At 35.2% G+C, this 26,133-nt stretch overlaps 1 protein-coding gene across 1 annotated transcript in view; it reads left to right on the top strand.

Annotated features, from left to right (window-relative positions):
- LRRIQ3 (leucine rich repeats and IQ motif containing 3) overlaps nucleotides 1-26,133 on the top strand; it is a 178,367-nt gene that overhangs the window by 52,665 nt on the left and 99,569 nt on the right. The window contains exon 4 of the mRNA XM_044236435.1: nucleotides 25,733-25,889. Within this exon, the coding sequence (XP_044092370.1) occupies nucleotides 25,733-25,889 (157 nt within the window). The remainder of the gene's footprint in view (nucleotides 1-25,732; nucleotides 25,890-26,133) is intronic.

The raw sequence follows: 26,133 nt of genomic DNA, 5'->3' as shown, positions 1-26,133 counted from the left end.
TCCTATGTAGGAAATTGGGTTCCACCACTACCTGAATGAGCTTAGAAGCAGATTCTTTTTCTCCTAAGTATACAGAAAAGAACCCAGATCAGCCTTTTAAGTTTGTGGAATTTATTGCTCAGCAATATAAAATAATATATGATAGAATTGTACAATGTGAGGCTATAGCTCTGGTATGTATGAAGTTTCATTTACATAGTACCTTGTAAAATGAGGACTGGATGTATACAAATCTCAATGTTTGCACAAGAATCCGTTGATCGAATTCAACAGAGTTAAAGGTTAGAAGAATACTTCCTTAATCTAATAATAGGTATCTTTTAACACATTTATTATCACTTAATAATGAAATATTGGAATTATTCCTGCTGAGCTCAGGAACAAAAAAGGTTGTCAACTGTTAACATTTTCATTTAGCATTGTGATGGTGGACATGTTTTTCGTTGAGCATGTAATGATGAAACAAAGTGACAATAAAGGAACTTAAAAGATTAGGAAGGAACAAATAAAATTTTAATTTCCTACAGATGTCATGTTTGTGAATGTGCAAGCTAGTGAAGTCATAACACAAAAACCAATGGCACTTATATAAACACAATAAAAATTTGAAAATGAAATTAAAGCTACCATTTATAATACTATAAAACTACCATTTGTTTGTTTGATCTTCAAGAGGCAGACACAAAAATAAGATAAGTACAAGAAATTCATTTGGAGAAATATCTTAAAGGGATTGGTATAGATAGGAATAGACATGAACCTGACACCTGGGAAGGGAAAGAGAGAGGGGCTGGGTAGGAAGCAATTCAGCAGTACAACTCTGAAAAAAAATCTAAGCTAGACCAGTGGGGGAATTCCTGAAAAAAAATGTAAATATTAGAGGAATACTGTATGAGGCAGAAATTGGCTAGCCCTATTTACCCTGATGTTTTCAGGTTTTCAGGCATTGATTGGGATAGCCTTGGAGAAAATGTATTAGTGGAACCAAAGTGGAACCTTGGGCTGTCAGTCAGTTGTGCTCCCCATAGTGCATTCTTTTTTTTTTTTTTTTTTAAGATTTTATTTATTTGACAGAGAGAAATCACAAGAAGGCAGAGAGGCAGGCAGAGAGAGAGAGAGGGGAGAAAGCAGGTTCCCTGCGGAGCAGAGAGCCCGACGCAGGGCTCGATCCCAGAACCCCGGGTTCATGACCGGAGCCGAAGGCAGAGGCTTTAACCCACTGAGCCACCCAGGCGCCCCCCCCACCATTAATGCATTCTTAAGGAGATGTGAGCACTGTACTTCCTTGGCTATCTTTTTTTTTTTTTTTTTTTCCTTCCATGGCTTTCTTATATCGCATACTAAGGATACATGTAAGGAAACATATAAATTACCTCTAAAAAGAAAACTTTCATTACTGATAGAACTAGATCAAAATAAATGTAAAGATATATCATTTTCATAGTATTGGATGAGTCAGTGTAGTAAAGATGTTGGTTCTTTCCTAGTTGATAAATATCTACAGTGTATTCCTAATAAAAATTCTAGAGAGTTTTTTTCAATAACACATACTTTGAAAAATTAGATTATGTTGGCACTTCAGTTTTCCTCTACTCGTTCTTAAAATCCCACTAAACTGCTACTAAGGTAGAGGATAAAAGAAAGGCAAAGAGAAAGAGAGCAACAAAATTTTGAAAACTAGAAGCAGGTGGGTGTCTGTAATAACTTTGCAGACCTTAGAAGCCTTTAGCTTAGAGATCTTCAAACTATGGCCTGCAGGATGATTACCTGTTTTTATAAATAAATTTTACTGGAGCACAGTCACACCCATTCCTTTATGCACTGACTATCATTGTTTGGTACTACAATAATATAACTAAATATTTGGGAAAGAGATCATAATACTCAGGAACCTAAAATATTCACTAACTTCCACTTTAAGAAAAAGTTTGCCAACCTCTGCTGTATGGCCTATCTTGATAGGAGCCCAAAAGTAAGGCTGATTCATACTGTAAGACCCAGAAATTAGTGCAAATTAAAGATACTAAGAACCTCTAGAAGTAGAGGCATACGTGATGCTGTAAGCAAGAACATTTATTGAATCTCAGTTTTAGAATCAGTTAAACTCTCCTACCCAATCCTGAACCGCTGGGTAGCTGACAATCTCTTCTCCATTTAATCCTTCCTCTCTGCTTATTCCCTAGAGAAGTTAAATTAAAAAAAAAAAATCCTTATGCTAGGGGCCAGAGATTGTTTATGGTGGGGCTGTATTATAATAATATTATAGGAATTTGTTAAAATTTTGTGAGATTTGCAGTTGCCTTCTCTACCAAATAGTAACAAGACTTTTACCCTCCAATAAGGAAATGAGATACTTCTTACTGAACAAACTGCCATCTCAAGAGAGAGTTGGGAAAATTCCAGTTAAACAACAATCAGATCCTCCACATAAATGGGTTAGTTGAGAGTTTGTTTGGAGGTTTTAGCAGGGGAACACAGCTACTCGTATACCCTTGACTGAAAAATGGTCCTCTATCAGGGAAAATCATCCTCTTCTACAATGCATATGGCTTTGTGAGGGATGCACATGGAGCACTAAGGGAGGAAGGGTACAACTGCCTAGCCAGCCAGATCAGTTGAATGAACCCTGGGTGATAAATGGGATGACAAATGCCACAGCCACATCAAACCACAAAGGACTTTAAAAAGCTAAAACAATTTTTAAAAACAGAGCTGGAAGTATCACAATCCAGATTTTGAGCTATACTACAAAGCTATACTAATCCAGACAGTATGGAACTGTCACAAATTAGACACAAAGATCAATGGAATAGAATAGAAAGCCCAGAAACAAACCTGTGATTATATAGTCAATTAATCTTCAACAAAAAGGCAAGAATACGCAATAGGAAAAACTTTCTTCAACTGATGGTGGCAATACTGGACAGCTACATTCAAAAGAATGAAACTGGACCACGTTCTTATACCATACACAAAACTAAACCAAGAATGGATTAAAGACCTAAATGTGACACCTGCAACCATAAAAATCCTAGAAGGGAGCTCATGCAGTAATGTCTATAACATTAGCCATAGCAACATTTTTCTAGATATGCCTCCTGAGGCATGAAAAGAAAAAATAAATAAATAAAACTGTTGAGACCACATCAAAATAAAAATCTTTTGCACAGCAAAGGAAATAATTAACAAAACTAAAAGATAATCCACTGAATGGGAGAAGATAATTGCAAATGACATATCTGGTAAAGGTTTACTATCCAAAATATTTAAAGGAATTCTACGGATGCCTAGGTGGCTCATTTGGTTAAGCATTTGACCAGCTCAGGTCATGATCTCAGGGTCCTGCCATCAAGGCTGAAGTGGGTCTCTGTGCTCAGTGGGGAGTCTGCTTCTAGCTCTCCCTCTGCCCCTCCCCCCACTGGTGAATGCTAACTCTCTATCTCTCTCTCAAATAAAATATAATATTTTTTTAAAAAAGAACTTCTAAAACTCAACACCCCCAAAACAAATAATCCAGTTAAAATGGGCAGAAGATATGAGCAGATATTTCTCCAAAGAAGTCATATACATGGCCAACAGACACATGAAAAGATGCTCAACATTGCTCATCATCAGAGAAATGCAAATCCAATACAGTAAGATTTCATCTCTTCATCTCAAACTGAAATGGCTAAATTCAAATAGACAGAAATGGTGTTGGAGAAAAAGGAACCCTCATGCACATTGGCGGACATGCAAATTGGTACAACTCTAGAAAATAGTATGGAGGCTCCTCAAAAATTTTACAGTATAACTACACTACAGTCCATCAATTTCATTACTAGGTATTTACTCTGTATATACAATGGAATATTACTCAGACATCAGAAAGGATGAATATTCACCATTTGCATTGATATGGATGGAACTAGAGGAGATTGTGCTAAGTGAAATAAGTCAGGCAGAGAAAGACAGTTATCATATGGTTTCACTCATATATGGAACATAAAGAGTAGCACGGAGGACCACAGGGGATGGGAGGGAAAACTGAATGGGAAGAAATCAGAGAAGGAGAAAAATAGTGAGAGACTCTGGACTTTGGAAAACAAGCTGAAGGTTACAGAAGGAATAAGGGAACTGGTGATAGGTGTTAAGGAGGGCATGTTTGGTGATGAGCACTGGGTGTTAAATGCAACTAATGAACTGTTGAACACTACATCAAAAACTAATGATGTGGCACCTGGGTGGCTCAGTGGGTTGGGGCCTCTGCCTTCAGCTCAGGTCATGATCCCAGGGTCTTGGGATCGAGTCCCACATCAGGTTCTCTGCTCAGCGGGGAGCCTGCTTCCCCCTCTCACTCTCTGCCTGCCTCTCTGCCTACTTGTGATCTCTGTCAAATAAATTTTAAAAAAAATATAACTAATGATGAACTCTATGCTGGCTAATTGAACATAATAAAAAAGGTAACAAAAATACTAATTCAAAAGGATATACGCATCCTGATATTTATAGCAGCATTATCTACAATGACCAAATTATGGAAACAACCCAAGTGTCCATCAACAGATGAATGGATAAGGAAGATATGGTATGTATGTGTGTATATATATACACACACACACACACACACACAGCCCATATAATATTCCATTATGTGTATATATATGTACACATTATATATATATGTTATATGTATATACCACATTATATATACATACTATATAATATTCCATTGTGTGTGTGTATGTGTGTATATATATGTGCGTATATATATATGCATTGTGTGTATAATATATGGATTGTGTGTATAAATACACACACACACACACACACACACACCATATCTTCCTTATCCATTCATCTATCGATAGACACTTAGGTTGTTTCCATAACTTGGCCATTGTTTTATGGAATATTATTCAGCCATAAAAATGAATTAGATCTTACCATTTGTAATGACATGGATGGAGCTAAAGAGTATTATGGTAAGTGAAATAAGCCTGTCAAAGATAGACAAATATGATTTCATCTTGTGTGGAATTTGAGAAACAAAACACACAAGTAAAGGGGGATAAAGGAAAGAGAGACTGACCAAGAAACAGACACTTAACTGTAGAGAACAAACTGATGGTTATCAGAGGGGAGGTAACTAGTGGAATGCATAAAATAGGTGACGGGGTTTAAGGAATGCACTTGTACATACAAAAGTACAATTAGCCTGATAGTTTATTTTTCAACAACAACAATGGAAGCCAAAAAAGAATGAACAATATATTCAATGAACCAATAGAAAATATCTATCAGCCTAAAATTATAGATCCAGGAAAGTACTGTAAATATGAGACAGGAAAAAAGCTCTGTAACTTTTAACTTGCATTCCTTTATTTTGTTTGTCTTAGTCTACAGTTGCAGAGGCTTTAATCAGTGTCTAGTGATCTTTGTCTGTCCTTTCATCTCTAAGTATAACAGTAAATATTTCTGTATATTTGAATAACTACCAAGTTTTTTTTAAGTTTTTAAATTTAGTTCCAGTGTAGTTAACATACAATATTATATTAGTTTCAGGTGTACAATATAGTAATTCAACAATTCTCTACATTGTACAGTGCTCATCATGGTAAGTGTACTCTTAAAACCCCATGATCTATTTTAGCCCCTTCCCCTCTGGTAACTATCAGTTTATTGTCTGTAGTTAAGAGTCTGTTTCTTGGTTTGTCTCCCTCTTATTGTTTTTGTTGGATTTAGTTTGTTAGTATTTTATTGAGAATTTCTGCACACTTAGTATGACTTTTAATTGCCTTCCATTTTCATCACCAGCTGTAGTGTTGGGAAATTATCTAGATGCTATGATAGCTTTCTCAGATCACAGAATAGAAAGTCTCCCAGACCAAATTATTATACTTGTATTGTAGTTAAATTAATTTACTTGAAACACATAGCTAGAAAAAAGGAGAAAGATGGAGTGGATGTAGGCAAAAGTGGGATGAAATGACCACACTATCTGAATCCTGTGTAGAGCAAAGTTCATATGTTTTGTCTCTCACTGTTTCATCAGGCCTCTCTGCTGATGATTGGTCTTCAACAGTTAGTGTGATGGTCTTCAACAGTTAGGAATTGTTCTAGAGACAACACACTCTAAATTTATTAGAGAAATGCAGGAAAAAGTGCGCCTCACCATAGCTGTAAAGTAACTGATAACTTACTAGCAGTTAAAAATATTACTTGCATGTTTTAAGCAGAGTATGCATGGGGTCATATTCGGTTCCTGATGTATGCATGATTCTGTGGGAAACACAACTGTCTATCTGGAGATGATGTGATCAGTGCTTTATGAAATTTTTAAGATGTTAATTCTCTCATTCCTTTCTATTCTATAATACTTTAATTTCATTCTTTATATCAGCCAGTGCATGTATATACCTGCTTTTCTATATAGTGCATTTTTTCAGGCTACTAACTTACTTACTGTCTATCCTTAACACATCTTATGAATTTTGCATATATCTCACACTTGCTTATTCAGCATCTATACTTAGCATCTTATGAGCTTTCTTTCATCCAGGGACAAGGTAAGCCCAAGAAAGCAATTTTCTTCCTCTGACAATTTGTAGAGTGAGGAAAATAGTGACAGTGGTGGTTATTATAATTCACCTTTATACTGGAGGTACATTTCATTTGATCCTAGATTTTGGGAAGGTTTCCCTGTGTAATACCCATCCTGATCAGACCTTACACTCTCCTCTTCTTGAATACTCAAGGCTATCCATAATACCAAAGGTTAAGATTATCTGAGTGAAGTAATTGTCGTAAGGTTGAAAGCTGGATTCAGAGACCCTGCTTATCTCTTTGACCTACTGCTTTAATTGGGTTTAGATTCTAAGGAATATACATATTTGTCCTTACCCATGCATTGTATTTTACCCTTTTTTTTTTTTCATTTTTAGAAAGAAAATTGGTCAGGGTATTTAGTTGGTCATACTTCAGGCAATTGAACTTTTACCTTGGATTTTCATAAAGTAGGAAATGATTAAAGTTGATTAAAGAATTTGATCTAGATTCCTGAATTAAGGCATATGTTATGAGAAAGAGAATAGCCACATTTTTACCTCTTTACACTCCAGTTACAATAAAGTATCTTATCTCCGTTCTTATATATTCTATAAATGTTTCTTAATAATATTACAAATAAACTCATACAACTAACCAGTTGTTGATCATTCTACAACGCTAACCAACTATTGTGAAATATTGTATAATGGATAAGATTTAAGAATAAAAAAATTGTATAGCAGTGCCTGGGTGGCTCAAGTTGGTTAAACATCTGACTCTTAATTTCAGCTCAGGTCATGAACCCTGAATCCTACCCTAACCTGAACTTACTCTTTTGATATTTAAACCAGTTTGAGCTTGTTGTTGTCATGTTTAAAAAGAAATGGATACTATAAGGAATAGACTTCAAAGTGTGAAATTGGTATACTGAGGTAGAGAAGAGAGTCATGAGGAAAAACTTTTTATCCTGGATGAGGATATTGGTAATCATTTTTATATAGTTAAGAAGTAGTTGATTAAACTATATTATACATTGGCTTTTGCCTACAAAAGTATGGAATTAGGGAGATTAGGGGAAAAATGCCAGAAGCTGATGTGTTTTGATTACTTCACTTATGGTCTGTAGTAGATTATTTTAGGAAGGACACATAATTAGCTTGAAATGGGTATGAATGAAAGCAGTGAGAGGAAAAGATATGACTTTGCTAAAAAGGGCAAATCTATAGATTATAACTGATCTATAATTCAGTCTGATGAAATGATTATTAATTTGGGAGTCTGTCAACTAGAAAAGTTTATTTATATACCCCAACTAAAGTCAGGATTTGGAACGATGGAAAGGTAAGCTACTAGAAAAAATTAATACCTACTGTTAAGTATTCTCTGCCTGACTTAAGGGATAGTAAGCATTACAAGGAAGATAAAGGCTCTGATTCAGAGATAGGACCATAAAGAAATACTAGTGGAAGCCCAGTGAGAGCCCAAATAAAGATATGTCACTAAACTGAGTCCTGCAGTGAGGTCAGAGCATAATGTCTTCATGCTGTGAGAAAGATTTTAATTTTTTTTTCACTTTTGAAAGTTTTGTCTGTTTTATGGGGTGGCCAGTAAAAATACAGATTGCTTACTAAGTGTTTACGGAATTGAGTTGTCAGATAAATCTCTAGCTTCTCTAAAAACAATGATTTTCTTAAGCCCTTTAACATATTAATTCAGCTCTATTCCATATTCTTAGGACATAGTCTTTTGGTACAGAAACATCTTCCAGGCAGACATCCTTACAACTCTTCTACTCAGGGAGGGAATAGTATTCAAAGGAATGCCTCCAAGAAAGTCCAGTGAAGTGCTCATAGGTTCAATGACCAGATGACTCACTCTACTTCCCAGGTGGGAAGTCCTACCTGTTTTTGTCTAGCAGGATGTGGTATATGTTTTGCTCCACTGTACACTTTATATATCTCTGTAGTCATTCTGCTTTTTAATCTACATTTATATATTCATAGGTAGGTTGTGGATGGATAATTCACATTTATTCAGGTTTCTTGAACCAGAAATTACCATAGATCCTGAACTTAAACTTAGATTCAGGTGTATTTTTAGATTCTCTCCTTTTGAAATAGGGTACTTATGCTTCATCTGGAAATTGCCAGTTTTGCAGATGTATGTATGAGAAGGAAAGTGATATTAATATTGATATCCAAAGAGATAAATTTTAATAGCTATTTTTGTTGTATAAGTAATATCTATCTAACCCCTTATCATTGTGAGGTATAGGATAAATCAATCACTCAGATTTAGGGGTTAGACCAGATTATTGTGAACCAATCAGAAAAAATTGTCTCTTGCCAGAGGGATTGGTGGGCTTACACTAGCCAGTTTATAACAGTTCCCTGGTCATGGGTATTCAATTTGGGTTTGGTTCAGGTGAGCATGAGGTATGGGGTTTGGTTTGATTTGGTAATCATGTATCATCTAGTCTCCTTCTCCTGGATTATTGCTATACCCATTTTTTTGCCCATTTTTGCAACATGGGAGATGCCTGCCTGGGGAGAGAATTGACATACGAGAAAAGAGTGAGCCAAGAAACGCTCTGAGGAATGGGACTTAGCCCCCAGAAAAATCATGCCTGTAATCCTATCCCTGGATTTTTTAGTTTTGAGAACCAAAAACTTTTCATTTGTGTTTAAGCGACCTTAACTTTGGGGTTTTCTGTTTCTTACAGGCAAAAAAAAAAAGCTATTAATTGATAAGTATGTTTCTTAAGAATGTGTTTATTGAATTATTGAACAGTAAATTATCTTCAGGGGCTTCATTCAATTATAAATGCTATAAAAGTAGCAAAATATTTCAAGGATAGCTAGCTTATATATAATTTCATTATTTTAAAGATTATTAATTAATTTATTTGAAAGTGAGAGAGCATAGGATGGAGGTGGGGGGAAGGGGGAGGGGGAAAAGCAGACTTCCCACTTAGCATGGTGACCCACACCAGGCTTGATCTCAGGACCAAAGACCTGATCATGACCTGAGCCAAATTCAGATGCTTAACTAACTGAACTACCCAGACAACACTTTACTTTATTTTTAAGAAATTTATATATTTTATTTATATATTTTATTTATATATTTTAGTCCTTGTCAGATAGATGTTTCACAGACATTTTTCCCCATTCAATAGGTTGCATTTTCATTCATTTGGCTGTTACTTTGTTGTGCAGAAGCGTTTTAATTTAGGGTAGCCTCACTTGTCTGTTTTTCTTTTGTTTCCTGTTTGATATACATGAAATCATTGCCAAGACTAATGTCATGAAACTTTTTCCTATATTTTCTTCTAGGAATTTTACAGTTTCAGGCCTTACATTGAAATCTTTAAAATGCTCTGGGTTGATTTTTTTATGTATTGTGTGAAATAAGCTTCCACTTTCATTCTTTCACATGTGGATAGTCAGTTTTCGCAGCACCATTTTTTGAAGTAACTATTCTTTCCCCATTGGGTATTCTTAAAATCCCTGTGAATGATCAATTGGCTGTGTATATATGGATTTACTACTAGTCTCTCTATACTGTTCCATTGCTGTATTTGTCAATCAGATTCAAGTACTATACTGCTTTGATTACTATAGGTTTATAGTGTATTTTAAAATCAGAAAGTGTGATGCCTCCAGTTTTGTTATTCCTTTTCAAGATGGATGTGGCTATTTGTGGGCTTTCATGCTTCCAATTGATTCCAATATAATTTTTTTTTGTATTTCAGTATAAAATCCATTGGTATATTGATAAGGTCTGTGTTGAATCTATAGATCATTTTGGATAGTATGGACATTTTACTATTAATCTTCTAGCCTGTAAACACAAATTAGGTTTCCATTTGTTTGTGTCTTCTTTTATTTCTTTCATCAATGTTTCTTTTTTACTTATGATTTTGTCTTTTAAGCTTTATTTAAATTCTAGTTAGTTAATATACAGTGTAGTAATTAGTTTAAGGTGTTTAACGTAGTGATTCAACACTTCCATACCACAGCCAGTGCTCATCACTAGTGCACTCCCCATCACCTATTTAACCTATCCCCCAACCAACTCCCCTCTGGTAACCATCAAGTTGTTCTCTATACTTGAGTCTGTTTCTTGGTTTGCCTCTCTCTTTTGTTCTCCCTTTGCTTGTTTTGTTACTTAAATTCCACATATGAATGAAATCATATGGTATTTGTCTTTCATCAGTGTTTTAAGTTTTTGGTGTACAAGTATTTCACCTCCTCCATTAAGTTTATTTCTGGATTTTACTCTTTTTGCTGAAATTGTAAATGGGATGGTGTTTCTAATTTCATTTTCAGATAGTTTATCATTAGTATATAGAAACATTGATTTTTGTATGTTGATTTTGTATCCTGCAACTTTACCAAATGCGTTTATTAGTTCTAACTTTTTTTAAAAAAGTATCTTTAGGATGTTTTATATCTAAGATCATATCATCTGAGAAAAGGGACAGACAGCTTTACTTCTTCGATTCTAATTAGGTATCTTGGCTTCAGATATCCATTTTCTTCCCTAGATTTAGGAAGAAATTATTTCTTTGAACACACTTTCTGATTTGTTTTCTCTCTCTTCTTCTACTGGGACCTCTATAATGCATATTTTAGTCTGTTTGTTGGTATTCCATAAGTCCCCGAAGATTTCTTCACTCTGTTTCATTCTTTTTGTTTTTGTTCCTCTTACTAAATTACTCTCAATGAGTTGTCTTTGAGTTTTCTGATCTTGTGTTCTGCTGCATATAGTTTATTTTTGAACCACTTTAGTGAATTTTTTTTCAGTGCAGTGTTTGTGTTCTTGAGCTCCATGATTTTTATTAAGTGCTTTTCCCCCATTTTCTTCCTATCTCTATGTTAAAATTCTCATTCTGCTCCTGCATTGTTCTTTTGTCCTCAGTGAACATCTTTATGGCATTTATCTTGAATTCTGTTTCAGGTAATTTATATAGCTTTTTTCATTACAGTCAGTTTCTGGAGATTTATCTTGTTCCTTTGTTTGAAGCATCTTTACCTGATTCTTCATTTTCCTTGACTCTGAGTTGCTTTCTGCCCTTTTGATGAAGCAGGCACATCTCCTAGTTATTATGGAGTAGCCTCATACAGAAGAATACCCCCAAACAATCAGCCTGGCAGAGTTGCTGGTGGCCTCTCAAACCTTTATAATAATAGAGCCTGCTTTCTGTGTTCTCTGTATTCCCCTAGGTGTCTAGGGTATGCCAGGTCTCATTAGTGTACTGGGACAAGTGCTGCTGAAGCCAGTTCCTCAGATAACCTCAGTAAAGTTGTATCATTAGGTGTCCAACCTTTTTTCTCTCCAGCAAGAAGCTAGGAGGTAGGGATTTTGTTTACCTGCTTTGTGCCAAACCGGGATAGGAGGTACAGTGACTTCCCACCCAAATCTTTATCTGTTCTCTCAGTAGTCCTCAAGTAGCAGCAAGGTGATGCTAGGTTTTGTGAGCACTTGAATATAGGCAAGTCAGAAGTCAGTTCTTTGGACAGCCCCAAGAAAAGTTGTGGCATTGTAGGCAACTGTGTTTCCTTTTTCTTACTTTGTGCTGAGCCAGGGAGATGAAATTAAGGCATTTACCAGCCCAAGCCACTGCCTCCATTCTCCTCCAGGTGGCTGGACTCCTAGACAGGCAAAACAGAAGCCAGTCCTTCAAAGAATCCCATCAGAGAAGTTGAGAGCCCTGTACATGTGAACCAACACTTTCTTTCACCTGGGAGGAGCTGAGAGCCACAGCTTCTCTTGATAGTCATATTATGCTATGCCATGAGTAGTTTTTAAAAAGCAAATATATTAAAAATTAAAATTATATGTAAAATAGGCATGCATACTTAATGATTTAAAATATCGAGAACAAAAAACCCATAAAATATCAAAAACATAAGATGATTTGAAATAAATCTAAATATTAACATTCACAGATACATCTCATATCTTTTTGTTCTTCTCCCCCTCCATTACTACTTTCTTGCATTAAATGAATATTTTATAAAGTAACATTTACATTCGTTTAATGACGTTTTAATTTTATACTGGCCTTAGTAACTGTTTTTTTTCCATTCCTTTAATGATGTTTTAATTGTATATATTTAGTTATTGTTCACCCCCTCCAGAACTTAAAATATAAACCTTAACTTAATTAATTCACATATATACAGACTTGCCTAGTGAGATACAAAATATTATTTCTATATATATATATGTCCTTTCTTCTTTTTCATGCTATTATATATCCATGTATGTTACAAAACCAATAGTACATTATTATAATTATCAATTTATAAAATGTGTTGGACTTTAAAGGAGCTAAGTGAAGAAAGAACAGCAAGTATATATTCATCGAATTTGTTATATTAACAGTGCTATTTTTCACGTGTCTAGTTCTCTTCATCTTTTTTTTCCAATGGACTTAACTTAGTGTCTGGTTTGAGAACAACTGGTGTTGATTCTTGTTTAAATGTTTGATAAAATTCACCAGGGAAGACATCTCGTTGTGGTCTTTTCTTCTTTGGGAGATTTTTGATTACTGATTATATCTTACTGATCATATCTTGTTATTAATGACTTTCTAAATCTTCCTGAGTCAGTCTTGGAGTTTTGTAGATTTCTAAGAATTTCTCCATTTCTTCCAGGTTACCCACTTAGTTGACAAATAGTTATTCATCTTGTCTCTTATGATCCTTTTCGTGTTTCTGTGGTATCAGTTGTAATGTCCTTTTTTACATTTAAAATTTTGTTGCTTTGGTTCCTCTCTGTTCCCTTGTGGGTTTTTTTTTTTTTCCTAGCTAAATATTTGCCAACTTTATCTTTTCAAATAACCAACTCTTAATTTGGTTATCTTTTCTATTGTTTTCCTGTTCTCTATTTCCTTTCCTTTCTTTTCGTTTATTTTAATTCTTTTATTTTTATTTCTGTTCTAATCTTCAGTATCTTTACCCTTTCTGCTAACTCTGTGCTCAGTTTGCTCTTCTTTTTGCAGTTCCTTAAGATGTAGAGTTAGGTAATTTATTAGAGATCTTTCTTGCTTCTTAATAGAGGCATTCATTAGTATGAACAACCTTCTGAGTACTACTTTTGCTGCATCCCGTAAGTTTTGCTATGTTGTTTTTCCATTTGTTTTATCTTGATACTTTTTAAAAATTTCCTTTTAACTTTTTCTTCAAGCCATTGATTGTTTAGGAGAGTGTTGTTTAATTTCTATATATTTATACAATTTTCACTTGTTCTTTTGTTACTGATCTCTAGTTATACTATTGTGGTGAAAGAAGTTACTTGGTATGATTTAAATCTTGAACTTACTAAGACTTGTTCTGTGGCATAACATATGATATATCTTGAAAATGTTTTATGTGCACAAGAGAAGAATGTGTATTCTATTGTTGTCAAGCAGAATATTCCATATTTGTCTGTTAAGCCCATTTAGTCTCCAGTGTTGTTCAAATCCACTGTTTCCTTATTGATTCTCTATTTGATCTATCCATTGTTGAGAGTGTGTTATTAAAGTCCCCAACTATTGTGGTATTGCTTTTTATCTCTTAACTCTGTTAGTTTTTGATTTACCTAGTCTTTGATTTAGGTGCTCCAATTAGGGGCAGTATTTAAAATTGATATAACTTTTTGATATATTGATTCTGTTGTCATTAGGTAATACCCTTCTTTGTCTTTTTATACCATTTTTAGCTTAAAGATTGTTTTGTCTGTTATAGGTATAGTTATTACCATTATAATAATTGTTGTTACCATTTGCCTGAAATATCTTCTCTATCAATTTACTTTCAGGCTAGGTATGTCTTTAAGTCTCAAGTGTGTCTCTTGTAGGTAGCATATTGTTGGATCTTGTTTTTAGCCATTCTGTATCTTTTGATTACAAGATTTAATCCAGTTATGTTAAAATAATTATTGCTAAGGATAATTTGTTATTTTTGGTTGTTACTGCCATTTTGTTGTTTTCTGCCATTTTGTTTTTTGGTTGTTTTATAAATCCATTTTTCCTTGTTTCCTGCTTTCTTTTTTGGATTTTGATGTCTTTTCATGTTCATGATGTCTTTATCATGTTCTCTACTATAGTTACTACAAATATTTCCTTTGTGGTTACCATAAGGCATACATAAGATATCTTAAAATTATAACATCTTGTTTTAAACTAATAGCAACTTAACCTCAATAGGATTCCTAAGCTTTATGCTTTTGTTTTCCTCTCCTTCACATTTAGATTATTGATGTTAAAATTTATGTTTTTATATTGTGCAACTAATAATAATTTTGCAGTTATGGTTACTTTTACTATGTTTGTCTTTTTAACTTTTAAATTAGAGTTGTATTGAATTTGGTACCACCATTAGCAAATTATAAGCTGAGACCCATGTCAAGGAGCTTGCCACTTCTTTTCTTCTAGGAATTTTATGGTTTCAGATCTTATATTCAAGTCTTCACTACATTTTGAGTTAATTTTTATATATGGCATGAAATAGTGGTCCAATTTCATTCTTTTCCATGTGGCTGTTCAGTTTTCCTAGCATTTATTGAAGATACTGTTTTATCCGTATTGTATATTCTTGGCTACTTTGTCATAAAGTAACTGATCATATATGCTGAGATTATTTCTGACATCTCTGTTCTGTTTCATCAACCTATGTATTCAATGCCAATACCATACTCTTGATCACTATAGCTCTATAATGTAGTTTGAAATCAGGGGTCATGATGCTTCCAGCTTTGTTCTCAAGATTGCTTTGACTATTTAGGGTCTTTTGTAGTTTCATCCCAATTTTAGAATTGTCTCTTCTAGTTCTGCCATTGATATTTTGATAGGGGTTACACTGAATATGTAGATTGCTTTGGTTAGTATGGACATTTTAACAATATTAATTCTTCCACTTAATAAGCACAGAATATCTTTCTATTTCTTTGAGTCCTTTACAGTTTCATTAATGTCTTATACTTTTAGTGTTCTGGTCTTTCCCCTTCTTGATTAACCTTATACCTAGGTATTTTATTTTTTCTGATGTGATTGTAAATGGGGTTGTTGTCTTGTTTTCTCTTTCTGATAGTTTGTTGTTATTGTATAGAAATATGTGGGTCTTGTATATTGCAACTTTACTGAGTTCATTTATTAGTTCAAGCAGTTTTTTGAAAGAGTCTTCAGGGTTTTCTATATATAATGTAATGCCATATACAGATAGTGACAGTTTACTTCCTTCTTTCCAGTCTGAATACATTTTTGTGTCTTTTTTCTTGCCTAAGTGCTCTGGATAGGCCTTCCAATACTATTTTGAATAAAAGGTATCTGTCATGTTCCCGATCTTTGAGGAAAAGCTCTGAGGTTTTCAACATTGAAGATAATGTTAGCTGTAGGCTTGTCAGTCATATCTAGCCATGTTATGTTGAGATACATTTCCTTTATACACACTCTATTAAGAATTTTTATCATAAATGGGTATTTAACTTTGTGAGATTTTTTTTCTGTATCTATTGAGATGATCATATGAATTTTAGCCTTTGTTTTGTTAATGTAATGTGTCATGTTGATTGCTTGGCAAATGTTAAACCATCTTTATAACCCTGGAACACATCCCACTTGATCATGGTGTACAATACTTTAAATGTATTATTGAATTCAGTTTACTAATAATTTGTTAAATATTTGGGGTATTGGCCTATAAATTTTTTTCTTGTGATGTCCTTGTCTGGTTTTGATATCAGGATAATGCTGGCCTTATAAATAGAGTTTGGAAGTGTTTCCTCTTCTATCTTTTGGAAGAGTTTGAGATGGATTGGTATTAATTCTACTTTAAATGTTTGGTAGAAGTTGCCAGTAAAACCATCTGGTTCTGACCTTTTGTTTGTAGGGAGTTTTAAAATTGCTGATTCGTTCTACCTACTAAGTAATTTGTTTATTCGGATTTGCTGTTTCTTCAAGATTCGGTCACAGAAGATTGTATGTTTCTTTGACTGTATCTGTTTGTTTTTGGTTTACCTATTTGTTAGCCTCTAATTGTTTGTGATAGTCTCACAATTTTTAGTATTTCTGTGGTATCATTTGTAACATCTCTTTCATTTCTGATTTTATTTTATGGGACTTTTTTTCTTGCTAAGTCTACCTAAAGTTTTGTCAGTTTTGTTTATCTTTCCAGAGAAAAAGCTCTAGGTTTCATTGATCCTTTCTACTCTGTTATTAGTCTATATTTCATTTATTTCTGCTTTGATCTTTGTTATTCCTTTCTTCCATTTGGGATTCATTTGTACTCATTTTTCTAGTTCCTTGAGGTGTGGATGGATAGTTTATTTGAGATTTTTCTTGTTTACTGAGGTAGGCATTAATTGTTATGAACTTCTTTCTTAGAACTGCTTTTGTTATATCCTGTAAGTGTTAACATATCGTATTTCCATTTTATTTTGTCTCCAGATGTTTTTATTTTATTTTTTTATTTCTTCATTGACTCCTTGATTCTTCATTAGCATGTTTTTAGTGTCCACATATTTGTGAATTTCCCAGTTTTCTTTTTAAAGTTTATTTATTTATTTTTATTTTTTTTCCAATTTATAGTTTATTTCCAGTTTTATGCCATTATGGTTAGAAAAGAAGCTTGATATGATTTTTGTCTTTTAAATTTGTTATGATTCCTTTGGTGAGCTAATATATGATCTATTTTGGAGAATGTTCTATGTGCATTTAAGAAGAATATATATTGCATTTCTTTTGGATGAAATGTTCTATATGTATCTGTTAAGTTCATCTGGCCTAACATTTTATTTAAGATTGATATTTTCTTATTGATTTTCTATCTGGATGATTTATCTATTGATGTAACTGGGGTATAAAGTACCTCCTATCATTGTTTCACTGTGTCTCCCTTTAGGTCTGTTAATATGTGTTTTATGTTTATATTATCTCATGTTGGGTATATAAATATTTACAAATAATATATCCTCTTGTTTGATTGACTTCTTTATCATTATGAAATGCCCTTATTTATGTCTCACCACAGTGTTTAAAGTTTATTTTGAAAAACAACAACAGCAAGCAAACAAACAAAAAGTCTGTTTTGTCTGATATAAGAATAGTTTCTCCAGTTTTCTGTTGGTTTTCATTTGCATGGGATATCTTTTTCATGCCCTCACCTTCAATCTTGCATCACCTGAAGTGAGTCTCTTAGAAGCAGCATATAGATTGGTCTTTAAAAAAAGTCCATTCTGACATTCTGTGTCTTTTTGAGAATTCAGTGCACTTACATTTAAATTAATTATTGATAGTTATGTACTTATTGACATTTTGTTAATTGTCTTAGCATTTTTTTATTTTATTTTATTTTGTTTTGTAGTTCTGTTTCTTTTTTTCTTTTGCTGTCTTCCTTTGTGTGATGACTTTCTTTTGTGATATGCTTAGATTTCTTTCTCATTATCTTTTGCTTATCTACTATAGGTATTTTTTTGGTGGCTACCATAAGGCTTAAATATAACAACTTATAATAATTTATTTTAAGTTGATAACTTAAGTTTCAAAACATTTTAAATCCCTGAATTTTACCCTTCTCCCCCAACACTTTATTTTTGTTGTCACATTTTGCATTTTTATCTTGTTCATTCCTTAACTAATTAATATAGTTACCATTATTTTTATTTCTCTTGTCTTTTAACCTTCATATTAGCTGTATAAGTGACCAATCTACTACCTTTACTATACATTTACTTTCAACACTGAGTGCTGTCCTTTCATATTTTTGTTGTTGTTGTTATTTTATTGTTGCTAATTAATGTCCTTTCTTTTCAGCTTAAAAAAGTACTTTAACATTTTTTGTAAGGCAAGTTTAGTGGTGATAGACTCTTTTAGTCTTTGCTTCTGTAGAAAATTCTCTATTTCTCTTTTAATTCTGAATGGTATATGAAGCTGGGTAGAGTATTTTGGTTGAGATTTTTCTGCTTTTAGCACTTTGAGTATATCGTAACTCTCCCTTTTGGCTTGTAAAGTTTCTGCTGAAAAATCTTCTGATAGTGTTACGAGGGCTTCCTTATATGTGCCAAGTTGTTTCTCTTTTACTGCTTTTAAAATTCTCTTCTTTTTAACCTTGTCAGTTATATTATAATGTGTCTTGGTGTAGGTCTCTGATTCATCCTAGTTGGAACTCTTTGTGGGTCTTGGATCTGGACATACGTTTCTTTCTTCAGATAAGGGAAATTTCAACCAGTATTTCTCCAGCTATCATTTCACCCCTTTCTTTCTCCCTTATTGTGAGATTTCTATAATGCAAAATTTTGTCTACTTGACATTGTCCCATATACTCATTAATCTGTATTTACTCTTTTTCATATTCTTTTTGATGTTCTGATTGGATGAGTTCTCTTCCCTGTAATTGAGTTCATTGATTCTTTCTTCTGCTTGATCTAGTCTGTTAAGGAATCCCTCTTGTGTATTTTTCATTGTAGTTATTGATTTCTCCTGATTGGAAATTTCTTATATTTTCTATCTATTTGTTGAAGTTCTCTTAATCATTTTTCTCTGGAGATTAATGAGCATCTGTGTGACAAATTATCTGAACTCTGTTAGGTAAATTACTTATCTCTATTTTATTAAAGTTTCCTCCCCTCACCCCCACCCTGAGGTTTTATTTTATTCTTTCATCCAGAATGTAACTGGGTATAAAGTATATACTTTCTACCTTTTGCTTGATTCTGTGTTGCTTTCTATGTATTAGATGTTAGCTATCTCTCCTACTCTTGAATGATTGGTCTCATGTGGGAGATGAACCTTGTTTTCTAATGCTGCCCTAGCTCTTGATTGTCTTTCAAACCCTTGCAATTAACCTATTTATTTTTAATAGCTCCTCATATTTGAGTGTGTGTCAAACCAGGCAGTGTCCCTATAGGGAGGATTTCATCCAATACCTAGATTCAAGCTGATTGGAAGCCAGACCCTGAAGCAGAAGCTTTTAGAGTGCAAATATATACTGTCATGTGGGACTACAACCATACATCCTGCTGGGCCCTTGAGCCAGGTGATCTGGATAAGTCCCCTGGGTAGCCCTGACTATAATATTGGCTCCAAATGAGTGTGCAAGCTCCTTTCAGGGAGATACCTGAGTTGTAGTGAAGGAGAATGCAAAGATGGCATACCCAGTCTATATTCCCTAAGAGTACTTCCTGGCCTTTAGATTCTTGCCAAGCCTATGGTTTGTCCCTATGTCTGAAACTCCAGCACTAGCAAGTAAGTCTCTTTCATAGAAAATCTGGGGATGTGTTTCTGTCTATTGTCTGTGTAGTGTCCTGTGGCTGGTAATCTGTGAGGAATTGTCTCTCTGATTGTTACAGTCTTGTGTGACCTAGGAACACAAGCTCCCTACCCCCTACCCACCAGAGCCTGAGGATCAAGGAGTATCCCCTGGGCAGCAGCCATAAAAACCAGAATACCTTCAGGTAAGAGACTTGTGCTAGAGCTTTCTTTGAGGGATGCTAGTGCTCTAGGAGAACATGGTAGAGGGAGAGAGAGTGAAATTAATGCCCTCTCTCCAAGGTCTCAGGAAATATTTACAGTTAAGTCCTTAGGTGTGTGTTTAGCTGGGAGCCTGCACCTCAGGGTAAAGCTGTAGCCTGAAGCTAAGTGTTCTCTTTAACAGAAAGATTGGACTCATGTATCTGTTGCTTTGTGCCATAGCCTGGGCATGGTAGCTGTTTAAGAACTTTTTCTCCATTAGTTACATTCATGTGGGACCCATGAGTATAAGCCTTACTGGTTACCAGAGCTAGTCAATATAGAGCTGTCCCTTACAGCATCTGCAAAAATCTGGGCACCAGAAAAGAGTATAAATGTCATTCAGGAAGATACTTAGCTGGCTGAACTGAAGCAGAGGGAAGGTGCAAAGGTTATATCCACTGGCCTTAGTTCTCTGAGAATACTTCCATAGGTGCTTATAATTGTGCCAAACCAGAAACCTGCCCCTCAGGCCAAATCTCCTGTGGAAGGAAATGGCCTCTTTCTCAGAAAGATTGGCAGTGTGTTTCAATGTGCTATCTGTTTAATGCCTGGGGATTTGTAATCTGTCAAGAGCTTTCTCTCTAATTGTTATAGCCTCTTGGGACCCAAGAATTCAAGTCCCCTTTGTCTCCATAGCCAGGTGATTAAAGGCAGCCATAAAACAAAACAAAACAAAACAAACAGGTCACTGATAGAAAAACTGTGGCACTGGATAGGTGGAGAAGTTCTCTGGTATATATGAGTGTTCTGGAGTGCAGTACAGGGAAAGTGCAAAGATGTCATCTACCAAAAAAGGAAAGAAATAGTAAAGAAGGAGACAGAAGAAGAAAAGAAAGGGGAAAAAAAAAAAAAAAAAAAAAGAAAACAAATGAAAAAAAAAAAAAAAAGATGTCACATGCTGGCTTTGGCAAGGCAGAAGGAGAGCATGCAGGAATGTGCCCATTAGCTGAAGCATAATGGTGACACCCATAGGAGAGGGGATAAAAAGATGGTAACTTCCAGCTTTAGCAAGATGGGGAGAGCAGGAAGGTGTCACCTACTCCTCTGATTCTATAGGATAATCTGGTAGGTCTCTGCCCCACCAGACCAATGCTTTGAATTAGGAAATGAGTCCTTTTACCCAAATTTTGAGTGGTTTTTAAAGGACTACTTCTGCATTGGGCCCAGGATGGGTGAATCAGCACGTAGGCTCTTTAAGGAGCTGAATTTGGTAGTTCATAGATCTCCATTTCTTTAGGGCCAGTTATTGGAGTTCTATTAGTTTCTGTGTTATACTTATTTGATTTTTGTCATCTTTCATTCCTTACATTGGTATCTGCACATTTGGCTAAACAGTTTCCTTTTCCAGACTTTATAGGTTCACCTTGACAGAGACCCTTCTCCAGATAGCTCAGTTTGTGTATCTGGATGTGTCTGCTGATAATGTCCTTGGGCAGGTGGTACCTGCTATTTCAGGGCCTATTTTTGGTGAGGCAGCTGTTCTGAGTGTGTACCACTGGCTGAGAAGAGTTAGATAGGACTCCTGGCTTGGTTTCTTGCTTGGCTTGCCCAAGTGAGATTGGAGTGTGGGCTCTGTGGTTAGGCCTAGATCAGTCTCTGGTTAGAATTATTAAGTGGTTGGGATTTGGTAGTATACTCAGCAGTGGATGAAGCTTTGAATTAGTTTTTTTGCCCTAGCAGGACAGTAGGAGAGGAGTCAGGGCTTGCACATCTCATTATTTGGTGACTGAATATCCTAGTCAGCTGTGACCCGTTTCGCTCTGCAGACAGAGAAAGTCATGGGCTGTGCTCTCTATTCAAGTGCCACTATGAGCAGAGCTTTTGGATGGAATACACAGTTTCTTGTGTGCTCTAGGGTAAAATTCTCAGGTTGGGCAGGCTGAAGCCAATATTCAGCAATAAGTGCAAATTAGTTTCCTTGCCTAGGTGCAGTGAGAGAAACAGTTCCAAGTCCACTTAAGTTCGTTGTTCGTGGCCTTGACTCAAACTGCCCCATGCTGAAAGCATCCTGGCTGAACAGGACCACTGCCTTTCTTCGGGAGCAGGCAGCTCTATCTGCCTGCCACTCATTTTTGCTGGGTTACACAGCAGCTTCTGGGTATTCTCGGCAGCCCTTTCCATCTGATGAAACCAGGGATCATGCTGTGTGGCACATGGGGCTATGACTTAGCTCTCCTGTGGGTGGACCACTCGAGACAACTCCCAAGTTTTCCTAAACAGGTTTTCCCATTGAGAGGGACCAGGAGCTATAGTGAGCAGTGGTGAAGCTATGAATTAACTCCCTTGACTGGGCAAAGCAAGGGAACCCTCTAAACCGGCTGCTATATTTGCTCTTGGGGTGAATCAGCTCTGCCCACTTCCCTCTTAGCTTGAGTGTTGCTGGTGTTCCCTGCCTGTCAAATGGTGCCGGAAGCCACGCTTTAAAGTGGTAGGGCTATGACTTAGCTCCCATGCAATGGTATACCAGGTTCCAGGGCTAGAAGATCTCCTTGTTTAAGTTAGTCTTAACTTGGGTTTCCTTGTGCATGTATGACTAGGCCTTTTTCTTCTGCTATTTTCAGGATTTTCCCTTTGATTTTGGATTTTGGCTATTTTTTTCTAAAGATTTTATTTATTTGACAGAGAGAGAGAGAAAGAATGGAAGAGAGAGAGAGAAAGAACACACAGAGGGAGAATGAGAGGGAGAAGAAGACTTCCCACTGAGCAGAGAGCCTGATGCTGGTCTCAATCTGAGGACCCTGAGATCATGGCCTGAGCCAAAGGCAGATATTTAACTGACTGAGCAACCCAGGTGCCCCTGGATTTCAGCTATTTTACTACGATGTATCTGGATATGATTTTTATGCATTTATTTTACTTATAGTTTTTTTGAGCTCTTGGTTGTATAGATTAATGTTTTTCATCAGATTTCAGAAAGTTTTAACACTTCTAATATTTTTTTCTGTCTTTTTTTTCTCTCTCCCCTGGTAAGTCCTATTACTCATATGTTGGTGGGTTTCTGATTTTTTTCTTCTTCTTATTCAAATCTACTGTTGAACTACTCTAGCAAAATTTCCATTCCAGTTACTGTACTTTTCAACAGCAGAATTTTCATTTGGTTCTGTTTTATAATTTCTATGTCTTTATTGGTAATCTCTATTTGAAAAGATCATGTTTTTATACCTTTCTTTACTTATTTGAGGCTTATTTCCTTTAAACATATTTATAATAGTTGTCTTTAAGTATTTATCTGTTACGTCTGAGATTTGTGCCCTTTCAAAGGCAGTTTCAAAGGCTTACTCTTTGCCTATACTTTTGTGTTTCTTTGCCCCATAATTTTTTGTTGAAAACTGGACATTTTAGATAGTATATTGTAACCACCCTTGGTTGATCTCCTTACCTGGACTTTTTTATTTGTTTAATAACTTAGCTACACTATGTTAGTAAACTTTATTTCCCCTGCATTGGGTAGCCTCTGGTATTGCTCCTTAGAGGGCAAACTTTTAGCCAGGTGCAGTCACCCTTGGAATGACAGTGATTTTAGTGCTCTTTGAGTGCTAAAACTCTTTGAGTTTCCCCTTTTCTGATTTCTTGTTAGGCTATTCTGAACGTATAGCACCTATTATTAACTTTCACTAATTGCCATCTGACTACTCTATTGTTTTCAACAATTCCCTGGGAAATAAATTGCTCCAGTGTGATGTTTTAAAACTGAGCTCTTTTCTAAAGTGATCTTTGAGGCCAGTTTTTGCAGTATCTTCAGATCTCAGAAGAGCTCTTCTTAGCCGTCTCTTTTGGTTCTCTCTGATAAACCTCAAGATGGTTTAGTTTAGCTTTCTACTCTCTTAGAGCAACCCTTCTCCTTGTAAGTGTTTATCACTTTCTGAGGGCAAGAGCTATCAGGGTTCCAGTATTCTCTCTCTATTGCACCTGAGTTAAAGCTTCTACCTTATAAGTGAGTTCTGAGCGGAGGAAGAGAGCCCAAGTTCTCTCAGACATTCTTGCTTGAAATAGATTCTCTAAAACATGGATCCAGGCTAGGGTATTTCTTGCAGTGACTCTGTAGCCCTCGACTGGAACTAGGTAGGGAAAGGGATCCTGTGTTTTCTCGGTTTTGCCTTTTTGGATTAGAACTTCTGGTAGTCTGAACTTAGGTCAGGTGAGACAGAGAGAAAAGAGACAGTGAATTGTTTAAATCCAAATGTGTCTCACTTTTCTTACTGAGCTGTAATAGATTTTATTGAATAAATATTTGTTTATTTGCTGTATGCCCTTAGGATAATTTCCAGAGATTTTAAATACTTGTCTCACTGGGGAGAGGATCCACAGAACTCCTTACAACTGTATCCCAGAAACTGTCTACCTAATGTGATTCTATTCAAAGCTACTTTTTTCCTAAAAACTCAACAATGATTGTCCATTCCAGTGACCTATGTCAAATATATTCTTGCCTCCTTAAGCATACTTCTGACTGGCTTTTTGTTCCTGCTGTTTGCTCTGCTAGAATTTTTGTTTCCTGAAATTCCCACATTATCTTGTTTCTTTTCAGTATTACTATCCCAATCCAGCCTGTGTGAAAGACAATTCACTCATATCTCTAGTGTTTTATTTCTGTATTATCTATCTCTACTTAATTTTTTTGAAGATTTATTTATTTATTTGAGAGAGAGAGCTGGCAACAGCGATAGTGTGAGAGAGAGCAGGAGCAGGGAGGAGAGGGAGAAGCAGGATCTTCACGGGGCTGGAAACCTGACAGGGCTATACCAGGACCCTGGATCATGACCTGAGCCAAAGGCAGATACTTAACTGACTGAGCCACCAAGTTCCCTTATCTATCTCTACTTTTAAGAGAATATAAGCTTCATGGTATTAAGGACTTTTTTCTCTTCACAGAGCACATATTGGTTACTTTCAGAATGAAAGATTTTCTTTGAAAATCCCTGGTTTCTTTCTTCTTTTGGCAGTTAGTGACTAATTCAGTGACTAATTCTTCTTTTGGCAGTTAGTGACTAATTTTTCACTAATATGAAAAATGGGAAAAATTGCTTTCTTGGTTAATTTTGTTTTACCTCTGCTAATTAATAATAATGGCAACTGTTCTCTTTTATGATTTTTTTCAGTGTTCCAAGATTCATTGTTTATGCACCACACACAGTGCTTCATGCAGTATGTGCCTTCCTTAACCCCCACCACCAGGCTCACCCAAACCGCCACCCCTCTCCCCTCCAAAACCCTCAGTTTGTTACTCAGTGTTCACAGTCTCTCATGGTTTGTCTCCCCCTTCGATTTCCCTCAACTCACTTCTACTAGGTTCATCACTTTAATGCAAACAACTTTACTATTTCATTACATAGAATAAGTGTTACTTACTTCTGCACTGGAGCAGAAAAGTCAAAAGATTTCATACAGGTTGTCTTATATTTCTATAGAAAATTTAGTCATGTTCTTCTTGCCATTATATTATAAAATACATAGTGAAACATGAGTACAGAATTGTTTGTGGATTCATATCACCAGAGATTTCTCAGCACTCATTCATTCCTTGGTGAAGGATGATGAGCAAACCTTAGTGCCTAAGTAGTTTTATATAATAGTAATTTGAAAACAAATATTACATTAAATATACTACCCTGTTTTCAAAGGTGTACGTGAACTCATGAGTAGTTTTCTTTCCTTTCTTTATGGCAAAGAAACTAAATGACAATTTTCCCCCCTTATACTCAGCCCCTTGTTGCTGTGCAAAAAACACCAGGAGAAACTTATTGGTGAATGTGAAACAAAATGGATTTACATACACAAAGGATGTGAAGACAGGATCTTTAAGAATATCTTTTTTCAACCTGAAACTAATATAATGGGAAAGCTTACACATTGGAAACATGTAAGTATAATTAGTTTATTACTTATCTTTAAAATATTTTTATTTAAGATGCTATAGCTATAATTTATGTAGCATTTGTAAAATCTCTTCATTATCTTTTAAATATTTTCCATTATATTGTTAATATTCTGCTTGAGATTTTCTCAGTGAAAGAAAAGTCATATAATAACAACACAAATATAATTTTTGTGGTATGTTATTCTTATTACAACCATTTTTATATTTATGATTTGTATATTTTTCT

This window comes from Neovison vison, chromosome 2, assembly GCF_020171115.1.
Source record: "Neovison vison isolate M4711 chromosome 2, ASM_NN_V1, whole genome shotgun sequence".
Classification (NCBI taxonomy): domain Eukaryota; kingdom Metazoa; phylum Chordata; class Mammalia; order Carnivora; family Mustelidae; genus Neogale; species Neogale vison.
Note: the sequence above shows the minus strand (reverse complement) of the source record. Positions and strands in the feature narration are given on the sequence as shown.